At 48.7% G+C, this 23,462-nt stretch overlaps 1 protein-coding gene across 4 annotated transcripts in view; it reads left to right on the top strand.

Annotated features, from left to right (window-relative positions):
* Nucleotides 1-23,462, top strand: part of cbarpb (CACN subunit beta associated regulatory protein b) — a 240,877-nt gene that overhangs the window by 154,506 nt on the left and 62,909 nt on the right. For all 4 annotated transcript variants that reach the window (XM_038777460.1, XM_038777462.1, XM_038777458.1 and 1 more), the window contains one exon: nt 17,532-17,694. In XM_038777460.1, coding sequence (XP_038633388.1) covers nt 17,532-17,694 — 163 coding nt within the window. The remainder of the gene's footprint in view (nt 1-17,531; nt 17,695-23,462) is intronic.

A 23,462-nucleotide genomic window follows, 5' to 3' on the forward strand; every position in this document is an offset into this window, starting at 1 on the left:
GAGAAGGAATTTCTCCTCATCTCTGTTTTAAATCTGCTCCCCCCGACCCTAAAACTATGACCCCTTGTTCTAGATTGCCCCACAAGAGGAAACATCGATGTCTACTTTGCCAATACCTTTATCATCTCATATACCTCAATTAAATCTCCTCTCATTTTTCTAAACACGAGAGAGAATCGGCCGAAATTGCTCAATCTCTGATCATAAGACAAACCCCTCGGGCTGAATTCTCTGATCGTGGGCGCTGAAATCGCATTCGGCGATCGGCCGGAGATTCCCCGTTCACGGCAGAATCGGGGGCGGTGCCGTTTTTGCAATGCTCCGCCCCCTCAAAAACGGCGTACGCTTTGAGTACACCGCATGCCGTATGGACGGCCTCTCCCTCCCGATGCTCCACCCCCGATGGGGCGAGTCCCCGACGGCGTGGAGCACGTGTGCCCACACCGGTCGGGCACCTTGCCTGGCAGCTGCGGACTGTGTCCAGCGCTGCCACAGTCGGGAGTGGGGGGAGCGTGGCGGGGGGGGGGCTTCGGTAAGGGCTGGGGGTACTGGTGGGAGGTGGTCCGGGGGTGGCGATGCTGGTTACCGGGGGAAGCAGTTTTTGGCAGGCCGGGTCCACGTGCAGCCTGCGCCATGTCGTACGGCGTGGCGACCGCAGGCCACCGCCATTAGCATGCGCAGCCACGGCCCCGGCCATTCTCCAGCCATTTCTGCAGATAAAGCCGGGAGTTTTACACAGCACGCTGCGTACCCGCTGTACCTGCTAGCACAGCACGCTAGCCCCCCACAGGGCGGAGGATCGGTGCGGGGGCGGCAGCGACTTTCTAGTCATAAGGCAGATCCTGCGGACATAGACACAGGATAGGAGAATCCAGCCCCTCATCTCTAGAATCAATCTAGTGAACCTCCTCTGAACTGCCTCCAATCCAACTGCATCCCTCCTCAAATAAGGGGACCTGGTGCAATCTCATCAATGTCTTCTACAGTTGCAGCAACACTTCCTGCCTTTTATATTCTCTCCCTTTAGCTACAATGGCCAACATTCCATTTGCCTTCCTTATTACCTGCTGTACCTCCTGTACCCGCTGTACCTCCTGTACCTGCTGTACCTGCTGTACCTGCTGTACCTGCTGTACCTGCTGTACCTCCTGTACCTGCTGTACCTGCTGTACCTCCTGTACCTGCTGTACCTCCTGTACCTGCTGTACCCGCTGTACCTGCTGTACCTGCTGTACCTCCTGTACCTGCTGTACCTCCTGTACCTGCTGTACCTGCTGTACCTGCTGTACCCGCTGTACCTCCTGTACCTGCTGTACCTGCTGTACCTCCTGTACCTGCTGTACCTCCTGCACCTCCTGTACCTCCTGTACCTCCTGTACCTGCTGTTCCTGCTGTACCTCCTGTACCCCCTGCACCTGCTGTACCTGCTGTACCTGCTGTACCTGCTGTACCTCCTGTACCTCCTGTACCTGCTGTACCTCCTGTCCCTGCTGTACCTGCTGTACCTCCTGTACCCGCTGTACCCGCTGTACCCGCTGTACCTGCTGTACCCTGCTGTACCTGCTGTACCTCCTGTCCCTGCTGTACCTCCTGTACCTGCTGTACCTGCTGTCCCTCCTGTACCTGCTGTACCTGCTGTACCTGCTGTACCTGCTGTACCTCCTGTACCTGCTGTACCTGCTGTACCTGCTGTACCTGCTGTACCTCCTGTACCTGCTGTACCTCCTGTACCTGCTGTACCTGCTGTACCTGCTGTACCTCCTGTCCCTGCTGTACCTCCTGTACCTGCTGTACCTGCTGGACCTCCTGTACCTGCTGTACCTGCTGTCCCTGCTGTACCTGCTGTACCTCCTGTACCCGCTGTACCTCCTGTACCTCCTGTACCTGCTGTACCTGCTGTACCTCCTGTACCCTGCTGTACCCTGCTGTACCTGCTGTACCTCCTGTACCTGCTGTACCTCCTGTACCTGCTGTACCTGCTGTACCTGCTGTTCCTGCTGTACCTGCTGTACCTCCTGTACCTGCTGTACCTGCTGTACCTGCTCTACCTGCTGTACCTGCTGTACCTCCTGTACCCGCTGTACCTCCTGTACCTCCTGTACCTGCTGTACCTGCTGTACCTCCTGTACCCTGCTGTACCTGCTGTACCTCCTGTACCTGCTGTACCTCCTGTACCTGCTGTACCTGCTGTACCTGCTGTTCCTGCTGTTCCTGCTGTACCTGCTGTACCTCCTGTACCTGCTGTACCTGCTGTACCTGCTGTACCTGCTGTACCTGCTGTACCCGCTGTACCTGCTGTACCTGCTGTACCTCCTGTACCTGCTGTACCCGCTGTACCTCCTGTACCTCCTGTACCCGCTGTACCTGCTGTACCTCCTGTACCTGCTGTACCTCCTGTACCTCCTGTACCTGCTGTACCTGCTGTACCTCCTGTACCTGCTGTACCTCCTGTACCCGCTGTACCTGCTGTACCTCCTGTACCTGCTGTACCTCCTGTACCTGCTGTACCTGCTGTACCCACTGTACCTGCTGTACCTGCTGTACCTCCTGTACCTGCTGTACCTCCTGTACCTGCTGTACCTGCTGTACCTGCTGTACCTGCTGTACCCACTGTACCTGCTGTACCTGCTGTACCTCCTGTACCTGCTGTACCTGCTGTACCCACTGTACCCGCTGTACCTGCTGTACTAGCTGTACCTCCTGTACCTGCTGTACCTCCTGTACCTGCTGTACCTGCTGTACCTGCTGTACCTGCTGTACCTCCTGTACCTGCTGTACCTCCTGTCCCTGCTGTACCTCCTGTACCTGCTGTACCTGCTGTACCTCCTGTACCTGCTGTACCTCCTGTCCCTGCTGTACCTCCTGTACCTCCTGTACCTGCTGTACCTGCTGTACCTCCTGTACCTCCTGTACCTCCTGTACCTCCTGTACCTGCTGTACCTGCGTTTACTTGTCCATTGTCATTGTGTCGGGTTTATGAAAGAGCGAACTAATTAATCCCGCTCTCATTGCTTTCCTGTAGAGTTACAAATTGGATAAACTGGATGAAAATACCTAATTCTTACTGCAGACTTTGACTAGAATGTGCACTTGTGTATAAATCATTGCACTGGGTTCCAGTAACCCTCCAACAATCACCTCTGCGCTAACACAAGAGGAATGGACAATGCACCATTGGGTTTTCATGGAACCATACCAGACAAGTCAGCATTTAAAACTAACAGGGGAAATGGTGGTAAATATAATGGCAATCACTGAACTTTCAATTTTTCCTGGATTGTTGAAAGATAATATTTAGAAATTTGGCTCAAATAGTTTATTGAATCAGTTTTTAAGATCCAGCAAGGTGAAACTTGCCAACAGTGCCACGCACTGTACTGTTAATTATGTGCCCCTTCCAGCCATGCATTCAGACTTGACGTACACCAAAGCCCAGCAAGCTACACTGCTGATAGGCAACACACAATGAAAGCCTTGCTGCACTTGTATCCTTCAGCACCTTTGAGTGGACAGCGATCCACTCTGGCACTTTGGGAAATGTACCAAATGGCAACGTTGGGCATGTTCGATATTTCAGGAGGAAAGTAAAATAAAACTGCAGACCAAATGTCCAGCCACCGTATTTTAAAATAAATTTAGAGTACCCAATTCTTTTTTTCCAATTAAGGAGCAATTTAGTGTAGCCAATCCACCTAACCTGCTCATCTTTTGGGTTGTCCAGCCACCTTTTTGATACAGAAGTGGCCCACGTGATACTTCATGTGTCATGAGGTTTAAAGAACCATTGTTATAACAGCTGAGAGCTGTACTGATCTTGCCAAACGCCAGTACTGGTATCTCTAGCTGGCAGGTTTACTTCTGGTACCCTTGCTGTAAGTCACAAATGTCTGTCCTGCTGACCGGTAGCAGGCTGATATAGTTAACAATTAGATGTGTGAAGACCTGCAGAATAGTCTGAGACCTGATGACCTCCTTTTGTTCATCTTGTGTCAACTCTGCCATGCACCTGAGGTGCTTAAAGCTAACTGACTGCATAGAGTGAGCAACACTAACGGCAAAGTCATTTCATAACTTTGCCAAATTTTCACCAAGAACACGGCAAAAGAAAACAATTATAAAAGTTGCAAACCCTTCCAAGGCCTAATTGAGTGTTCCACCACCCATGGGAAGAACAATGGAGGAAATCCAGCACGTGGGAGGTAGGATTTATTGCCCATTCCTGATTACCCCCGAGGAGGTGATGGCGAGCTGCCTTCTTGAACAATTGGAGCCATTTTGTGCAACTATTCCCGATTGCAAGTCACGTTCACTTAAATATTTCTGCATTACATTTCTGAGCCCTTAATGAGACTTACATATGAATGCAGGCTGGTTTTGAACTCACTTATCATAAAACATTAAGGAGCAGTGAGTCTGAAGGAAATTGGTTCTGAGAGCCCTTCCCTATATGCCTAATCCCTCTGCTTCAGTTGTGTTCCTGATCTCCCAGTGCACTGGATTGACGAATCAATGCTGGAGTTAAAACAACCATTCCTAACTGTAGGGTATCAATGCAATTTTGTTTATTTGATTAAAGATACACTTTATTGCATTAAAAATAGTGGCGAGGTTATGGTAATTGCAAGACAGTAATTGGGGGATTCAAATGTTATAAATCATAAATCATGGGCAGCACGTGCACAGTGGTTAGCACTGCTGCCTCACAGCGCCGGGGACCCGGGTCCAATTTTGGCCTTGGGTGACTATGTGGAGTCTGCACGTTCTCCCCGTTTCTGCGTCAGTTTCCTCCGGGTGCTCCAGTTTCCTCCCACAGCCCAAAGATGTGCAGGTTAGGTGGATTGGTCATGCTAAATTGCCCCTTAATGTCCAAAGTTGTTCAGGTTAGGTGGGGTTATGGGGACAGGGCGGGGAGTGAGCCTGGATATGTTGCTATTTCAGGACAGTCGGTGCAGACTCGATGGGCCAAATGGCCTCCTTCTGCAATGTCGGAATTCTATGGTTCTATGAACATAAAATTCAACTAAAACCGAAGAAAACAGGTGTATCTGTCAGCGTCTGCAGAGTTATTTTGGTAAATTATCCATGTTGTTGTTCATGAATCTATTTTTATATACCAGTTGGCAACAACATTGGAACACAAAGTTGTCCCAATGCCTGCTAGTGGCCATAGTTTGCACGCACATCGTAACAGATGGTCTCGCAAAATTGAATGGAAAATGTTGACAAAGCAATTTACAATGGTAAACGTCAATGAACAATGTCACCAGGGAAAATTAATGGTGTGTGTGCTTTGTGTAATATTTTTAAAGGTGTGTCATTCATTTCACGTTGTTTCGGATCAATAGTTGTGGCTGTTGTGGTGGATGTTAATGGTCAGAGCACACTTTATCAATGTATTAACAATCGACAGGCAGTGCTGCGGGGTTACTGAGCAATACATTTATTACTGTTGTAGCCCCGATTGAAAATGCACCCTCTCCATTTTGGAGAGTGCTTTTCTTGGTCAGGGAGCAATAAAATGATGAAAAAAGAAAAACAAGCATTTGAATAACAACTTTTCACATCCCAGAAATATGTCAAAGCAATTTTCATGTAACTAATTAATTCTGAGTGCAGAGACCATTATGTAGATAAACCAAGCTGGTCATTGACTTCAGGAAGCAAAGTACTGTACACTCCCCTGTCAGCATCAACGGGGCCGAGGTGGAGATGGTGAGCAGTTTCAAATTCCTAGGGGTGCACATCTCCAAAAATCTGTCCTGGTCCACCCACATCGACGCTACCACCAAGAAAGCACAACAGTGCCTATAGTTCCTCAGGAAACTAAGGAAATTCGGCATGCCCACATTAACCCTTTCAAACTTTTACAGATGCACCATAGAAAGCATCCTATCGGGCTGCATCACAGCCTGGTAAGGCAACTGCTCGGCCCAGGACCACAAGAAACTTCAGAGAGTCGTGAACACCGCCTAGTCCATCACACAAACCTGCCTCACATCCATTGACACCATCAACACCTCCCACTGCCTGGGGAAAGCGGGCAGCATAATCAAAGACCCCTCCCACCCGGCTTACTCACTCTTCCAACTTCTTCCATCGGGCAGGAGATACAGAAGTCTGAGAACACGCACGAGCATTCTCAAAAACAGCTTCTTCCCCGCTGTTACCAGACTCCTAAATTACCCTCTTATGGACTGAGCTCATTAACACTACACCCTGTATGTTTCATCTGATGCCGGTGCTTATGTAGTTATATTGTGTACCTTGTGTTGCCCTATTATGTATTTTCTTTTATTCCATTTTCTTCCCATGTCCTTAACTATCTGTTGAGCTGCTCGCAGAAAAATACTTTTCAATGTACCTTGGTACACATGACAATAAACAAATCCATCCAATCCAGTCATTCTGCACATTGCAAGATCCTACAGACAGTGGAGAGCGATAAATATGTTTGAGTTGAGGGCAAGTGATGGTCAGATGCTAAGAGTAACCTCACATGAGGTGATATGGTGCAATGATTCATATCATGGTGTTTTTAAAAGCAAATAATGAGAAGAAGACGATTGCTATAGAACATAGAACAGTACAGCACAGAACAGGCCCTTCGGCCCTCGATGTTGTGCCGAGCAATGATCACCCTACTCAAACCCACGTATCCACCCTATACCCGTAACCCAACAAATCCCTCCCCCTTAACCATACTTTTTTTTAGGACACTACGGGCAATTTAGCATGGCCAATCCACCTAACCCGCACATCTTTGGACTGTGGGAGGAAACCGGAGCACCCGGAGGAAACCCACGCACACACGGGGAGGACGTGCAGACTCCGCACAGACAGTGACCCAGCCGGGAATCGAACCTGGGACCCTGGAGCTGTGAAGCATTTATGCTAACCACCATGCTACCGTGCTGCCCTATGTTGTGAGGATAACAGAGTAAAGCTCTGAGAGAGTGGAAACAGTGTGACTGCACTGGAAAACAAAACTAGTGATTGCTTCAGGGCAGAACTGATCAGGCTGTTTGATCTTAACATTGTTCACAACATGGGCAGCACGGTGGCACAGTGGTTAGCACTGCTGCCTCATGGCGCCGAGGACCCAGGTTCAATCCCATCTCTGGGTCACTGACTGTGTGAAGTTTGCACATTCTCCCCGTGTCTGCGTCAGTCTCACCCCCATAGCCCCAAAGATGAGCAGGGTAGGTGGATTGGCCACGCTAAATTGCCCCTTAATTAGAAACATTTTTAAAAAGACATTATCCACCACATGTAAAAGCCCTGAAATCCCCAGCGAGGTATGCAGGTTCCTCTGCCCAAAGTTGGCGGGGAGACTTATAGATCATAGAATTTACAGTGCAGAAGGAAGCCATTTGACCCATTGGGTCTGCACAGGCTCTTGGAAAGAGGACCCCACCTAAGCCCACGCCTCCACCCTATCCCCATAAACTGGTAACCCCACCTAACCTAAGGGAAATTTATCATGGCCAATCCACCTAACCTGCACATCTTTGGACTGTGGGAGGAAACCGGAGCACCCGGAGGAGACCCACGCAGACACGGGGAGAACATGCAGACTCCGCACAGTGACCCAGCGGGGAATCAAACCTGGGACCCTGGCACTGTGACGCAACTGTGCTAACCACTGTGCTACCATGCTGCCCACTTAGTTTCTCCTGAATCAGCAAAAATCATACCATGAGACATTTTAGACTGTTTAGCCAAAGTTTCTTTTTTCAGGTTTTATCATAGTTTGGGATACGTGCAGTGGACCTCATATTAGTGTTGGTGTCAGCAAATATTCATTGTCAATGAGGTTGATCCTTGTTTTCTAATTTAACTGACTGCTGGAAGAAATATAATCATCATTCAAAAACTGAAATTGAATCAAAAATAATTGCACTTAAGCAATTACAATTGAAAAAAAATCTTTAAAACTTCAGTGTTGACATTACTGAATGAAAACACGTTTGGTTGTATTCTCTTGTGATGACTGTACTGCTGAGCATTGGTTCCACAGTATTGCCGTGTAGGCTTATCTGTGGTGTTGGTGTTCAGGCGTTATCGCTTGTGGTGAATTCTGATATGTCCAGATGGTGGCATAAAGAAGAAAAGTTAACTGTAAAAGCTGAATCATTCACAGGGTTGTGCAGATTTCAGTCGAGATAATACTATTCAGAATTGTATTCCTATTTTACTTTGTTTACACCATTCGACTATAGCAAGTGTTTGGAAAACAAAGGTAGCTTTAAAGGAATTAGATTTGAATTGGCAAAATTAGGAATAAGGTATAATTTTAAGTGTGTTTAATTTAATGTTTCTGTGCTTGAAAGGGTAAAACATACAGTTAGATTCATGCTGGACAAAGGTGTTTGTATGTGTGCGGGTTGGTGAAGTTTCAACTGTGTTTCTATTGTGCTCAGAGAGGGTTATGGCATGAAGAATAAATAGGCCAGCAGAGGAATGTGGGTGTTGCTTAGCAACTGGGGCCTTGTAAGGTAGCGAAGCTTTTAAGTTTTAGTTTAGCTAATTTGATTGCAGTTGGAGACAGGACCTCAGGGAGTAAACGTCTCTGCCAGAAGAAAGACTGGACAGGACGGGAGCTGCAAAGAGGCAGGCTTCCGAAAGTACTTGTTACAGTCCAGATAACCAAAGAAAGTTTAAGACGACTGGAGTTAGGTGAACATAGACTAAGGTATTGTTCAGAAGAATTCAAAGAAGAGTAACGAAGTGCTCTGAGCTAAAGCAACAATTGCAGTAACCTCATTTAAAGTTCACCTGAGGAAGGAGCCGCGCTCCGAAAGCTCGTGTTTGAATCAAACCTGTTGGACTTTAATCTGGTGTTGTAAGACTTCTTACTGTGCTCACCCCAGTCCAACGCCGGCATCTCCACCTCATTTAAAGTGGAACAGCAGCTTTCACAGGTAAACCAAACGCCTGTGTTATTTTAGTACAGTCTGGGAATCGAGAGTTAAAGTAATTATGAGCACTTTGCACAGCAGTCAAGACAAATAAATCCTAACGATGTTAGTATAAAATCCTGGACTGGATTCACTGTTAAAAGTGGAATGGAAGTTTTGTTTAAAAATGTAATTTGGAAAACCTGGTCTGGAGTTTGCAATGCAAACTGCTAAGGGAAAGCATAATTATGAGAGAAGATTTGATTGATTGATATTTATTGTCACATGTACCGAAGTACAAGTGAAAAGTATTTTTCTGCGGCCAAGGGAACATATACAGTATGTAAATAGTAGACACAAGGCGACTTCCGGTTGTGGCCATGGAGTGAGTGGTCACATACAGGGCTGCACCTGCTTCAAGTCACAGAAAAGGGCTCTTTTCACACAGATCCAGGTGGAATTTTGATGAAAAGGTATAGGTGAATGTTAGAGGAGTAGTTTACCCCTGGAATGGTATATCCCGTGATCGCCAGTCCCACCAGAAAACAGTGGGAAATTTGACTGGAAAGTTGAAACAGTCTGGGGCTGCAGCAGCAGCCTCTTCCAGCATGCAGGCAGAGGGGGGGGGGGGGGCAAGTTGGAAAGCCCCAGATACAGGAACTGGACTTTTATCAAGGCGGAATTCCATAAACAGGGGAAAGAAATGCGTGAGGATCATGCAAAGGTCATTGCAGAAGCTGTGGCCCCACTGAAAAGTACTTTGGAGCGGATGGAGGGGTGTTTGGAGGTGCAGGGGTCACAGATTCGGGAGATTGAAGGAGTGATCTCGGACCACAGCGATCATGTGGTGGCTCTGGAGGCGAGGAGACCTTTGTAAAACGTTGAGGGCAAAGGTGGAGGAGCAGGAAAATACCTCGAGAAGACAGAACCTGTGAACAGTGGGCCTGCCTGAAGGAGTAGAAGGTGTGAGAGCCACGAGGTACGTCTCGAGGATGCTGGTGGGGCTGGTGGCAGAAGGGGTGCTGGATAAGGCACCTGAAGTGGACAGAGCGCATAGGTCTCTGAGGCAGAAGCCGAGAGCTGGCGAGCCGCCACGGGCGGTGATCGCGAGACTCCATACATTTATGGAGAAAGAGAAAATTCTACGGTGGGCCAGGGAGAAGCGTAGCTGCGACTAGGAAGGAAATAACATCCGGATTTATCAGGACATTGTAGCCGAGTTGGCGAAACGGCGGGCAGGTTTCAACAAGGCCAAGGCGGTGCTGTACCAGCGGCAGATCAGGTTTGGGGTGCTCTACCTGGCGAAATAATGGGTGACGTTCGGAGGCCGGGAGTATTATTTCGAGACCCCAGAAGCGGCCGAAGATTTCATTAAGGAGCACAAACTGGGGGGGGGGGGGGAACTGAGTGGACAATGCTTGGGAACCGGGGTGCTGGCACTAGGTAATGGCCGGGAGCATGTTTGAAGTGGGTGTAGGGATTGGGGGATTTTTCCCTTTTTTTGTGAGGGGTTTCGGTTCAATATTGAGATTATAAGGAGTTGTAGGGGTGAACGGTTTATGTGGGGATGGATGTTCCCATCCCCCCTCCTGTTTTATGGGACTGTTTGTGTTTAACATGTTTGTTTGCATTTTGACAAGGCAGTCTGGAGTTCAGGAGAAGTCCCAGTTTGGGTGGGGGAGGGTAAGGCCAGCAGGAGGCCTTCTTCCCTGAGCTGAGGGGTGGGGTGAGGGGGGGGGGGGGGGGGGGTGAGTGAGGACATTAGGATGAGCCTTGGGGCAGGGGCAGCACGCTAGCAGGTTATGCTGGTGAACGGAAGTGAGGTGGTGGGGGAGAAGGCTACGAGGGGTGGCTGGGGGGAGGGGGGAAAGGGGAAGTGGTGGGGGGGAAGAAGGGGAAGGGGGAAGCGGGGGGGGGTTCTGCGACGCGGCAGTGGGTGAGAGATGACATGGTCAAGGGCAAAGAAAGGGGCCATCTGGGATGGGCTAGGTTCAGGGTGGAATTAAAGGGGCAGGAGTTATGTGGGGAAGATGACGGACGGTAGAGGGGATTGGAGGCGCAAGCCTCCAGTAAGGTTGGTAACGTGGAACATCCGGAGACTGAATGGGCCGGTTAAAAGGTCACGGGTGTTTGCGCACCTCAGGAGCTTGAAAGCGGGGGATGTCATTTTGCAGGAGACACACCTCCGTGTGAAGGGCCAGGTTAGGTGAAGGAAGGAGTGGGGTCGGGCAGGTTTTTCACTCGGGGTTTGATTTGAAATCGAGGGGTGTGGCAATTTTAATGAGCAAAATAATGGGATTTGTGAGTGGGAAGGAGGTGAGGGATCCGGGTGGGAGATATGTGATTGTGAGTGGGGTATTGGAAGGGGCACCGGTAGTGTTGGTAAATGTGTCTGCCCCAAATTGGGATGATGTGGGTTTTATGAGGGGGTTGCTGGCAGCAATCCCGGATTTGGCCAAGTACCAGTTGATCATAGGAGGAGATTTTAACTGTGTCCTGGAGCCGAGGGTGGATAGATCGAGCCCCAGGTCGATGGGTAGGGTACGAATGGCAAGGGAGCTGGGTGGGTTTATGGAGAGGATGGGTATGGTGGATCCATGGCGCTTTCAGAACCCAGGGGGAAGGGAGTATTCCTTTTCACACGACTATAAGGTGCATTCGAGGATTGATTACTTTGTAGTGAGTGGGGAGATTTTGGTTGGGGTGGAGGGGGCAGAGTATGTGGGGATAGTTATCTCGGACCATGCACCCCACTGGCTGGATATTCGGTTCAGTACGGGACGAGAGCAGAGGCCGGGGTGGAGGTTTGACTCGGGGTTGTTGGCGGATGGAGGTATTTGTGATAAACTGCAGTTGGCGATTAGGGATTATGTGGAGTTCAATCAGAATGGGGAGGTGTCAGCGGGCATTTTTTGGGAAGCACTGAAGGCAGTGGTCCGGGGAGAAATTATCTCATTTACGGTTCGTGCGAATAAGGAAAGGAGGGCGGAACATGACCGTCTAGTGAGCGGGATAGTGGAGGTGGACAGGGAATATTCGAGGGTGCCCACCGTGGAGGGATTGGCAAGGAGGAAAACGTTGCAGGGGCAATTTGACAGGCTGACAACGGGGAGGGGGGTAGGGCAACTGCGTAGGGCAAGAGGGGCGCAATACGAGTATGGGGAGAAGGCGTGCCGCATTCTGGCGCACCAGCCTCGGAGACAGGCTGTGTCCAGGGAAATATTGAAGATTGAAGATGCCACTCAAGAATTTACCACACAAGGTAAAAGCTCATGACTTTGTGATTAATATATTGAAGGTATCATGGATAGAGGATTGGCTAACGAGCAGGAAACAGAGTCGGTGTAATTGGCTTATTTTTTGGTTGGCAGAATGTAACTACTGGATGCTGCAGGGATCAGTTTCTGGGCCCTCAATTATTCACAATCCATATTCATGTATGGAATCATTGAATCATACAAAGCTTGCGGCACAGAAAGAGGCCACTTTGCCCATCCTGTCGCGCCGGCTGAAAATCAAGCCCCCCCCTCAGCCTCATCCCACTTTCCAGCACTTGTTCTGTAGTCTTGTACGCTGTGGCATTTCAAGTGCTTATTTAAATACTTCTTAAATGTGAGGGTTCCCCCCCCCCCCCCCATCAGACAGTGATTTTCAAATTCCAATCCTCTAGAGGAATAGGTTCCCCCTCACATTTCGTGTGAACCCCCTGCCCATCCATCTATGCCCCTGGCTATTGACCTCTCCACTAAGGGGAAAAGTACCTTTCCGTCCACCCTATCTGCCTCCCTCATAATGTTATGCACTTCAATCAGCTCCACCATAATCTTCCCTGTGATCTTTCTACCAATCATTTTAAATGGATGCCCCCTAGTCACTGACCTCTCTGCTGAAGTGAAATGGCCCTTCCCTCCCTCTTCATCCACGTCCCTCACAATTTTTTACATCTCAATCAAGTCTTTGCGCAGCCTCCTCTGTTATATGGAGAACGACCCCAGCCAGTCCGATCCTGCAGCATAGCTGCAATTTCCCAGACCTGGCAACATCCTTGTAAATCCTATCTGTACTCTCTCTAATTCAATGACATCCTTCAATGAGGTGACCAGAACTATACACACTACTCAAACTGTGGCCTAACTAATGTTTTATATACAGTACATAGAATCATTGCATCACTGCAGTGCAGAAGGAGGCCATTCGGCCCATCGGGTCTGCACCGACCCTTCGAAAGAACTCTCTAGCCATGCCCACTCACCCATCCACCCTGCCCTATCCCGTAAACCCATAACCTAACCTGCACATCCCCGGACGCTAAGGACCAATTATTTTTGACATGGGCAATCCATCTAACCTACATATCCTTGGACTGTGGGAGGAAACCGGAGCACCCGGAGGAAACCTATGCACACACGGGGAGAACGTGCAAACTCCACACGGACAGTAACCGAATTGAACCCAGGTCCCTGGTGCTGTGTGGCAGCAGTGCTAACCACTGTGCCACCATGCTGCCGTTCCAGCATAACCTTCCTGCTCTTATATTCTAGGTATTGTAGCCAAATTTTCTGACAATAATAATAATCTCTTATTGACATAAGTAGGCGTCAATGAAGTTACTGTGAAAAGTCCCTAGTTGCCACATTCTGGCGCCTGTTCGGGGAGGCCGGTACGGGAATTGAACCCGCACTGCTGGCCTTGTTCTGCATTACAAGCCAACTGTTTAGCCCTCTGTGCTAAACCAGCCACAATATTAAAATAAGTAGCAAAGCAAGTTCTGAGGAATCGGCAAAGAGATATGGATGGCTCAGCAGATGGGAAAAAATGAGGCGATGAATAGTATGTGAAAAATATGAGGTTGAGCACATTGATGAGAAGAGTAGAAAAGCAGATTGTTAATTAAATGGAGAGACTGCACAATGTTGTAGTACAGAGAGATCCTACATCAATCCTACATTACAACGTTGACTACATGGCATCGATGTGACTACACTCAGAGCACTGCTTACAGTTTTGATCATCTTTTGTAAGGAGGTATGTTATGCTGACAGAGGATACAATTCAGAGAATGTACACTAGGCTGATTTCTGGGCCAAAGGGATGTTAATAATTTAATTTATGTGATGTTGGTGTCGCTGGCTAGGCCAGCATTTATTCCCTATTCCTAATTGCCCTTTACAAGATGGTGGTGAGCTGCCTTCTGTAACCGCTGCAGTCCATGTGTAGGTATATCTGCTGTGCTGTTAGGGAGGGAGTGCCAGGATTTTCACCCAGTGACAGTGAAGGAACAGCGATATGTTTTCAAGTCAGGATAATGAGTGACTTAAGAGGGGAATTTCCAGGCAGTGATGGTCCCATGTGCCTGCTATCCTTGTCTTTCTAGATGGTAAGGGTCATGGGTTTGGTAGGTGCTGCCGAAGGAGCTTTGGTGAACTCCTGCAGTTCATCTTGTAGATGGTACACGGGGCTGCTGCTGTGCCTCAGTGATGGTGGGAGGGAGAGAGCGAGCAAAGGTTGAGCAGGTTGGGCCTGTACCTCAGCGAGTTATTAATCTTTGTCCTCCTCTGTCCCAGAAAGCAGTAGAAACCAGGGGCGGCATTCTCCCCTACCCGGCGTGACAGAGGGTCCCGGCGTAGGGGAGTGGCGCCAACCACTCAGGGGTCGGGCCTCCCCAAAGGTGGGGAATTCTCCACACCTTCAGGGGCTAGCCCCGCGCCGGAGCGGTTGGCACCAGAAGACTGGCACAAACAACCGGCGCCCCCGGCAGCGGGGCTGGCCGAAAGGCTTTCACCGGTCGGCGCATGCGCCGGCGGTGACGTCAGCGGCCAGCTGCCGCTGACGTCACCACTGGCGCATGCGCGATGTGGGTTTCTCTTCTGCTTCCGCCATGGTGGAGGCCGTGGCGGCCGCGGAAGAGAAATAGTGCACCCAGGGCACTGGCCCGGAGTCTGAGCGGGGTGCCCCGATCGCGGGCCAGGGCACCGTGGGGGCACCCCCCGGGGTTCGATTGCCCCCCGCCCCCTCCAGGTCCCCGGGGGCCCGGTCGTGCCGCTGATCCCGCCATTACAGAGGTGGTTCAAACCTCGGCGGCGGGAGAGGCCTCCCAGGGGCGGGACTTCGGCCCATCACGGGCCGGAGAATCACCGCAGGGGCCTCGCCGATTGGGCTGGCGAGATTCCCGCCACCGCCACTTCCCGGGTGGCGGAGAATCTCTGCCACGGCGGGGGCGGGATTTTAGGCGGCCCCAGGTGATTCTCCGACCCTGCTGGGGGTCGGAGAATTTCGCCCCAGGTCATTGAATATGTTTAAGGCTGATTTAGACAGATTTTGTCCACAGGGGGAGTCAAGAGTTATGCTGAGGGGCAGTCAGGAAAATGGAGTGAAGGCAACAACCAGTCAGCCATGATCTTACTCAATGGTGAAACAAGTCAAGAAGCCAAATGACTGTTGCTGCTTTGCAACAGGTGGTGAAAAAAAAGCAGGGTATTTATCAATGTTTTAGATGCGGGAATTAGATGGGCCAGGATTAAACTGGAGCGTATTCACCTCCAATGCTGGAGACAAGTCTGTCAGACTCGTGGGATGAATGCTCCTCTGCTGACACCCGCGATTGGATGGTCTCAATCCAGTTCTTTAGTGAGTCTGACTCCTTGGTAAAGAACTGTCCAAAACACAGCGCTAATTGACATGAACACAGCAATCTTTCTGTGAGATGTTGCAAGAATGGCTGCTGTGGGAAATGGATGTGTCACATTGATGCAATAGGGAATTCTGTTTGAAAATATGCTGTCAGAACATTTGGGGAGTCCTTTTCTGGATGATATGTGCCTGTTCTGACAGCGACAGCCAATATATAAAATAGAAAATGTTCCTTTCCCAACATTGCCAATCTGCAACTTGTTCAGCACACACCGCTCTCCAATGATAAAGAAAACCTTGCCTGGTTTCTCCCCAGTTTCATTGTTCGCAGCAGGAGGCGAGGCATGTGAGTGCTGAGCAAGGACGTGACTCACAGTAAACAATATTGTGACTTACGGATGGGTATTAAGGATATTGTAATTTGGGGAGCAGTGATGGGGGAAACTAAGTATCACATTCTAAATACCAACCAAACCAAACTTTCACTGCGCTGATAGAAGGGATTCCCCTATCGATTGGCAGACAGTATCCAATTTTCCAGCTGTGCCCCAGGCAGATTCAGCTGCTATCAGCTTCGCTTACACTGCAACGAACAGGTAGACCTAAACTTTGTCTCAAACGACAGTGTGGGGCAGGGCCAGCTCTTCAGGTAAACCGTGACAATGGCCGGAATTCTCCGGTTGTTGGGATTCGCTTTTCCCACCAGCGGCACACTCCCCGCCCCTGGGTTTCCCGGCAGTGTGGGATGGCTTCAGTGGAAAATCCCATTGACAAATGGCGGGGATATAGAATCCCACAGCAAGCAAATGGCACGTCGCCAAGAAACAGGCGGCTGGGGAACCGGAGACTCCGGCCCAATGTGTTTTACCAGGGTTGACCAGATTTCATAATTTGAACTATTCAAATAATTGTAAAGGCCCTTTGAGAGCTCAAAGGCAGTTTCAGGAGCCACCGTTATCGAACAATCAGATATGTTCCATTGAATGTATTGAGAGTTATTTAAAAACAGTCTTTGGAATGAATGGAGATTTTAATCTCAGCACAGGTTTTCATCAGATTTGAAACTGTTAATATTTTTAGAGCTTGGTTTGTCCACCAGCATCAGGAAGAACAATGTCATAGTCGAGGGCATTGCCATGCCACCATCAGCATTGGCAATGTGACACTGGAGGTGATTGTTAGCTTCACACATCTCAGCTCCACAATCACCAGCAATCTGTCACTTGATTCTAAAATCAACACACACATTGCAGTTGTCCAAGGTGAGTAAGGGAGTGTGGGACAACAGCAGCCTGACTTAGAACATCAAATTGAGAACCTACCGAGCTTATGACCTTCGTATACCTTTCTATAGCAGTTCTTCCCGTGTCTGCGTGGGTCTTGTTGTGTTCTCTATTCTGCTTTACCTGGATGGCTTGGATGTGTAATGTTGAATAAAGAACACAAAGCTTTGTTAACAAACAAAATCACAGACTTATTTACACTACTAAGTAAGATTTGTTTACATTCCTAAAGTAGAAGATTTCTCTATTAAATTATGCTACCTCTAACTACAGAACTCTCAAGTATACAACTGCTCTCTATGACTGACACTCTTCAAACGGCCTTCTAACTCGTAACTCCCATAAGGCTTAGCCTCACTGCCTTATATAGTCATATATGTAGCTCCCTCTAGTGACTGTTCTTGATACTACATTAACCCTTGTCATGCTGGTAGTTATGATAATACCACAGATCTCGCCCCACAAACCCAAAGATATGCAGAGTAGGTGGATTGGCCATGCTAAATTGCCACTTAATTGGAAAAAAATATTGGGCACTTTAAATTTAAAAAAAACACAAGAGTGAATGGTTATCCTAATTGTATGATGGTATAACAGTCTATTAAGTAACCTGAACAATATACCGATAATCACAGAGGTAACGTATTGTTTCCAAAAGCACAGTTGCAGAATGGAATATTGGGTGCAGTGTGTTTTAGTTTTTGTTCCTCTGTTGTTTCAGAAATCACAATCAAAGTTGACGATTCTGAGTGTTTGTCAGCCGGCAGCTATCATGACCTGGAAACAGAGCGATTTCTTTCCACCTGTTCTACTGGTCGCAGAGTTTCTTTCAATGAAGCTTCGCTATTTGATCACGGGAAGAAAGCACAGGAAAAAGGACGGAGGTATCGCAAGTACTATCGGCAGTATAAGAAAGATGCTACTTTTCAGATGTTTTGATTTTCAGCTTATCGGTATATTTCCTCAGACCGTCAAATTGAAAGATTTCCCAATCCGTGAAGGTGGGGGGGGGGGGGGCTATGGAATGGTCTACACCAGGCCAGCTGGTAGATAGAACATAGAACCATACAGCACAGAACAGGCCCTTTGGCCCTCGATGTTGTGCCGAGCAATGATCACCCTACTCAAACCCACGTATCCACCCTATACCCGTAACCCAACAACCCCCCCAACCTTACTTTTTAGGACACTACGGGCAATTTATCATGGCCAATCCACCTAACCCGCACATCTTTGGACTGTGGGAGGAAACCGGAGCACCCGGAGGAAACCCACGCAGACACGGGGAGAACGTGCAGACTCCGCACAGACAGTGACCCAGCCGGGAATCGAACCTGGGACCCTGGAGCTGTGAAGCATTTATGCTAACCACCATGCTACCGTTCTGCCACTTAGTTGTATGTCACACCATAATCTTCATTCCACTGAAGTTCACAGAGTGGCTGTTCGAACTCTTTACAGAGACTCTTTCCCTAATCTCACTGACACATTGGTTGGAAATTAAAAACCTTGGAAGTACTTTCCAAGTCCGTCGAAAATAAAAATCAGCGCAGTGTACAACAGGCAGGAGATTTGCTACAAGCTCATTTTACGCTGCTGGTGTCAACTAATTCAACCCCCATGTTGCAGCCAATAAAATAGACAAGAATTTAGGGTCAAGATAACGGAGAATGCTCAGTAAAAGAATAAACATAGCCTTAAAGACTCTGAGCAGCCAGTTCAGTAACTTTGTTATTGTTTTAAGCTGGAAGAACCAAGGAAATCAAGGAGGGATTAAGGGCTCATCTGTACACAGTTGAATGCAAAACCTTATTATACACATGCAGTGATAAAGATGAGAATTGGAAAAGCGCTTCGCTAGAATTTGTGTGTGATACAATGGTAAAATATTAAGTATTGTGAGTGCCCACATTTGATGGACAGAACGTCAGATTTCTTTTTTATCCCAAACATTTATTGAGGTGGGTGCGGTACATTTCAGCGCTGCCGTTTCAGCCCCGCCGTTTCAGCCCCGCCGTTTCGGCCCCGCCGTTTCGGCCCCGCCGTTTCGGCCCCGCCGTTTCGGCCCCGCCGTTTCGGCCCCGCCGTTTCAGCCCCGCCGTTTCAGCCCCGCCGTTTCAGCCCCAATGTTTCAGCCCCAGGGTTTCAGCCCCAGGGTTTCAGCCCCGCCGTTTCAGCCCCAGGGTTTCAGCCCCGCCGTTTCAGCCCCGCCGTTTCAGCCCCAGGGTTTCAGCCCCGCCGTTTCAGCTCCGCCGTTTCAGCCCCGCCGTTTCAGCGCTGCCGTTTCAGCCCCGCCGTTTCAGCCCCGCCGTTTCAGCCCCGCCGTTTCAGCCCCGCCGTTTCAGCGCCGCCGTTTCAGCCCCGCCGTTTCAGCGCTGCCGTTTCAGCGCCGCCGTTTCAGCGCCGCCGTTTCAGCGCCGCCGTTTCAGCCCCGCCGTTTCAGCCCCGCCGTTTCAGCCCCGCCGTTTCAGCCCCGCCGTTTCAGCCCCGCCGTTTCAGCCCCGCCGTTTCAGCCCCAGGGTTTCAGCCCCGCCGTTTCAGCCCCGCCGTTTCAGCCCCGCCGTTTCAGCCCCGCCGTTTCAGCCCCGCCGTTTCAGCCCCGCCGTTTCAGCCCCAGGGTTTCAGCCCCGCCGTTTCAGCCCCGCCGTTTCAGCCCCAGGGTTTCAGCCCCAGGGTTTCAGCCCCGCCGTTTCAGCCCCAGGGTTTCAGCCCCGCCGTTTCAGCCCCGCCGTTTCAGCGCCGCCGTTTCAGCCCCAGGGTTTCAGCCCCGCCGTTTCAGCGCCAGGACTTTTCAGCGCCAGAAAAAAAAAATTCTCCAATGTTGTCATATAGTTATGACAGAATTTCTTTTGGCACTAAGCAATTTACAAATCTGTAAGTTCATAAAATGAAGTAAAACTCAAGTGTTAACAAAATGTTTTTATTGTAAAAGATCCACTTATAAAGATCGAAAAACAGTACATTAAAACAATTTACAAATCTGTAAGTTCATAAAATCAATCATTATAAAGAAAGTTCATTGGACATTCATTGGATATTCATTGGAAAAAACGCATTTAGTTTGTTAAATTGTGCCCTATTGAACGAAGGTAGTCAATTTCATTCCTGCTGCCATATTCGGAAACAATTTTCAATATCCTCTCATCAGCTTTTCTATATTTAAGTAATTTTAATTGAGGTTCATTGCCAGCTAAAAGTTTCTCGAAGTGCTTGTCTCTTCCCTTTTGAACATGCTTAAGGACATCAATGAACTTCCAGACAGTTGGGTGTGACATTAACAGTTCACTTTTCAATCTCCTGTTGGCCGCCTCAGCATAGTTATTTGTTCTGTCATCCCCATCTAATGTTCTTTGATACATATTCCACATCTCGGTAGGAAATAAAGGACTTTGTCTGCCTGCTCCTCGGCGATTTCTGAATGAATGAGCGCTGAAACGTCCTGGCGCTGAAATATTTGGCGCTGAAACATCCTGGCGCTGAAACGTCGGCGCTGAACTGTCCCATTCCCTATTGAGGTATTTGTGGTTTTGTAACAATAACAGAAGAAACAGTGTACATTCAAATATAAACATAGTGCAAAGGACGTCTTCCTCCCTCACAGGTCCCACCTTTCTTGCACACTAATCCAGGCATTGTCAAACTCAGGGGCGTGACCCACGGGTGGGTCGCAGGCGGGTGTCGGGAGGGTAGCGGAGTCGTACGTCTCAGTGCTCCCGATCGCACAAATCCGCGTGCAACAGCCCCAGCAGCCGGTTTTTAATAATGCCGGCTGCAAGCGACCTTCAAAATGGCCAGGAACAGATTTAAAAAATTCGGCCACACTGCGCATGCGTGCACGATCATCGGTGCGCATGCGCACTGATGATCAGGCGTGCATGAAAAGTGAGGCCGCGTTTATTTCTTATATGGTCGCAGCCTTTTTTTTTCAAGTTCAGAGGGCCAAAGGGACCCAAAACCATTTCCTCCATTTTCATCAGCAACAAACAAGGTAAGAGAAAATGGTGGGTCACGCAGGTCAGCTGGCATGGGCCGCAAAGGTCGGCTAGCGTGGGTCACGCAAGTCAGCTGGCATGGGCCGCAAAGGTCGGCTAGCGTGGGTCACGCAGGTCAGCTGGCATGGGCCGCAAAGGTCGGCTAGCGTGGGTCACGCAGGTCAGCTGGCATGGGCCGCAAAGGTCGGCTAGCGTGGGTCACGCAGGTCAGCTGGCATGGGCCGCAAAGGTCGGCCGGCATGGGTTACAAAGGTCGGCCGGCGTAGGTCACGAAGGTCGTCCGGGTTGAGTCCCGAAAGTCGGCCAGCGTGGGTCACGAAGGTCGTCCGGGTTGGATCCCGAAAGTCGGCCAGCGTGGGTCACGAAGGTCGTCCGGGTTGGATCCCGAAAGTCGGCCAGCATGGGTCACGAAGGTCGTCCGGGTTGGGTCCCAAAGGTATGCCGGTTGGTAAAAATAGGTCCCCGGAAAAAAAGTTTGAAAAACACTGCCCTAATCTAAACTAAACTAAATCCCCCACCCCTTCTCTGCTGACAGTTATTTTCTCTAAAGAAGTCAGCGAACGGCTGCCACCTCCGGACGAACCCTGACAATGACCCTCTCAGGGCGAACTTGATTTTCTCCAGACAGAGTAAGCTAGCCATGTCAGTGAGCCAGGTCTCTGACTTTGGGGGCTTTGAGTCCCTCCAAGCTAATAGTATCCGTCTCCGGGCTACCAGGGAGGCAACATGATTGCGATCAAGCTTGAACACAAATCATTTAAAACCTCAGTATTTGGAGTTGGCCCCAATCTGCCCCACTGGAGATAATTGAAAATGTAGGAAGCATGGAAGAAATGTTGTTAAGTAAGTGGGAAAGGATTATTAGATCAATTACACAAGGCCAGGTTCAGGCTCACACTTGCTGTCAAATTAAACTTAGTTGCAGCTGTGCTGTGCTGAACTACAAAGTGCATGGCATGAAATTGGCTTTTTTTGCAATGTGACAGCATAGATTATAGAAAGGGTTAGGAAAGGGCTTGGTGATTTGGATAGTTAAACTTTTACTTTAAACATTTACTTGGTGCAACAATTTTGGGATTGCTTTCTACTTTCAATAAATTGGATTTTCCTGACACATCAGTTGGGGAAAGGTGTGTAATGGTTGACCTGATAATTTGTGAATGACAAATGCGCAGTTTTCACGAGTAAGAAATGAAACAAAAGTATAAAACTAGGCTGCAAGAATTAGCTCAGCGATTGCTCATTTAAACCAGAATTTCTATTTGTAGGACAATTGATTTTTGGAAATGAATACAAAACAGCAATTTTATTGAGGAAGTGAGATGTCATCATGAACCAAGAGGGAATGAATTGAGTGGGCTACAGCTAACCCTTAAATGTAATTTCTGTAATTACCCCTCTGTATCCCTTTATCATAATCTAATTTATGTGGTGAAATGCTTAATTTCATTTCATTTGAAGTCAGATCACTTGTTAATTTAAATCTGAGATAGATAGGCTTTTGTTAAGCAAAGGCATTAAGGGATATGGGCCAATGGGCAGCACGGTAGCACAGTGGTTAGCACAATCGCTTCATAGCTCCAGGGTACCAGGTTCGATTCCCGGCTTGGGTCACTGCCTGAGCAGAGTCTGCACGTTCTCCACGTGTCTGCGTGGGTTTCCTCCGGGTGCTCCGGTTTCCTCCCACATTCCAAAGATGTGCAGGTTAGGTGGATTGGCCATGCTAAATTGCCCTTAGTGTTTAAAATTGCCCTTAGTGTTGGGTGGGGTTACTGGGTTTTGGGGATAGGATGGAGGTGTGGGCTTGTGTAGGGTGCTCTTTCCAAGAGCCGGTGCAGATGTGATGGGCTGAATGGCCTCCTTCTGCACTGTAAATTCTATGATTCTATGATATGGATTTGGGTCACAGATCAGCTATTATCTCATTGAATGGTGAGACAGGCTCGAGGGGCTGAATGGCCTCCTCCTGTTCCTATGTTAATTTCATATTTTACATATTCCAGAGGGAGACATTGAGAGTTCCTTTCCGATAATGTTTATGTTCAGCAATTCCAAATTGTTATTGTGGAATCAATCCTAATTCAGCGAATGAGCATCAGAGAGTAATGGTGAACAGTTGTTTTTTTGGGCTGGAGGAAAGAGTACAGTGGGGTCCCCCAGGGATGGTTGCTTGGACCTCTGCTCTTCCTGATAATAGTAATGGCGTGAACCATGGTGTACAGGGCTCAATTTCAAATTTGCAGATGATACAAAACTTGGAAGTATTGTGAACCATGAGGAGAATAGTATAGAAATTCAAAAGAGCACAGACTATTTGGTGAAATGGGTGGACAGGTAGCAGCTGACATTTAATGCAGAAAAGTGTGAAGTGATTGATTTTGGTGGAAGAATGCAGCAGGAGAATATAAAGCAAAGATACCATTCTAAAAGAGGTGAAGGAGCAGAGAGACCTGAGTATATATGTACATAAATCATTGAATGTGGCAGGACAGTTTGAGAGAACAGTTAATAAAAAGAAAAGGGCTTTATAAATAGGGACAACAGACAATAGGATACAAAAGCAAGGAAGTTTTGCTAAATTTGTAATAAACACTGATTTGGCCTCAGCTGTCCAGTTCTGGGCACGTCGCTTTCAGAAGGATTTGAAGGCATTAGTGAAA

Source organism: Scyliorhinus canicula, chromosome 18, assembly GCF_902713615.1.
Source record: "Scyliorhinus canicula chromosome 18, sScyCan1.1, whole genome shotgun sequence".
NCBI classification, from domain to species: domain Eukaryota; kingdom Metazoa; phylum Chordata; class Chondrichthyes; order Carcharhiniformes; family Scyliorhinidae; genus Scyliorhinus; species Scyliorhinus canicula.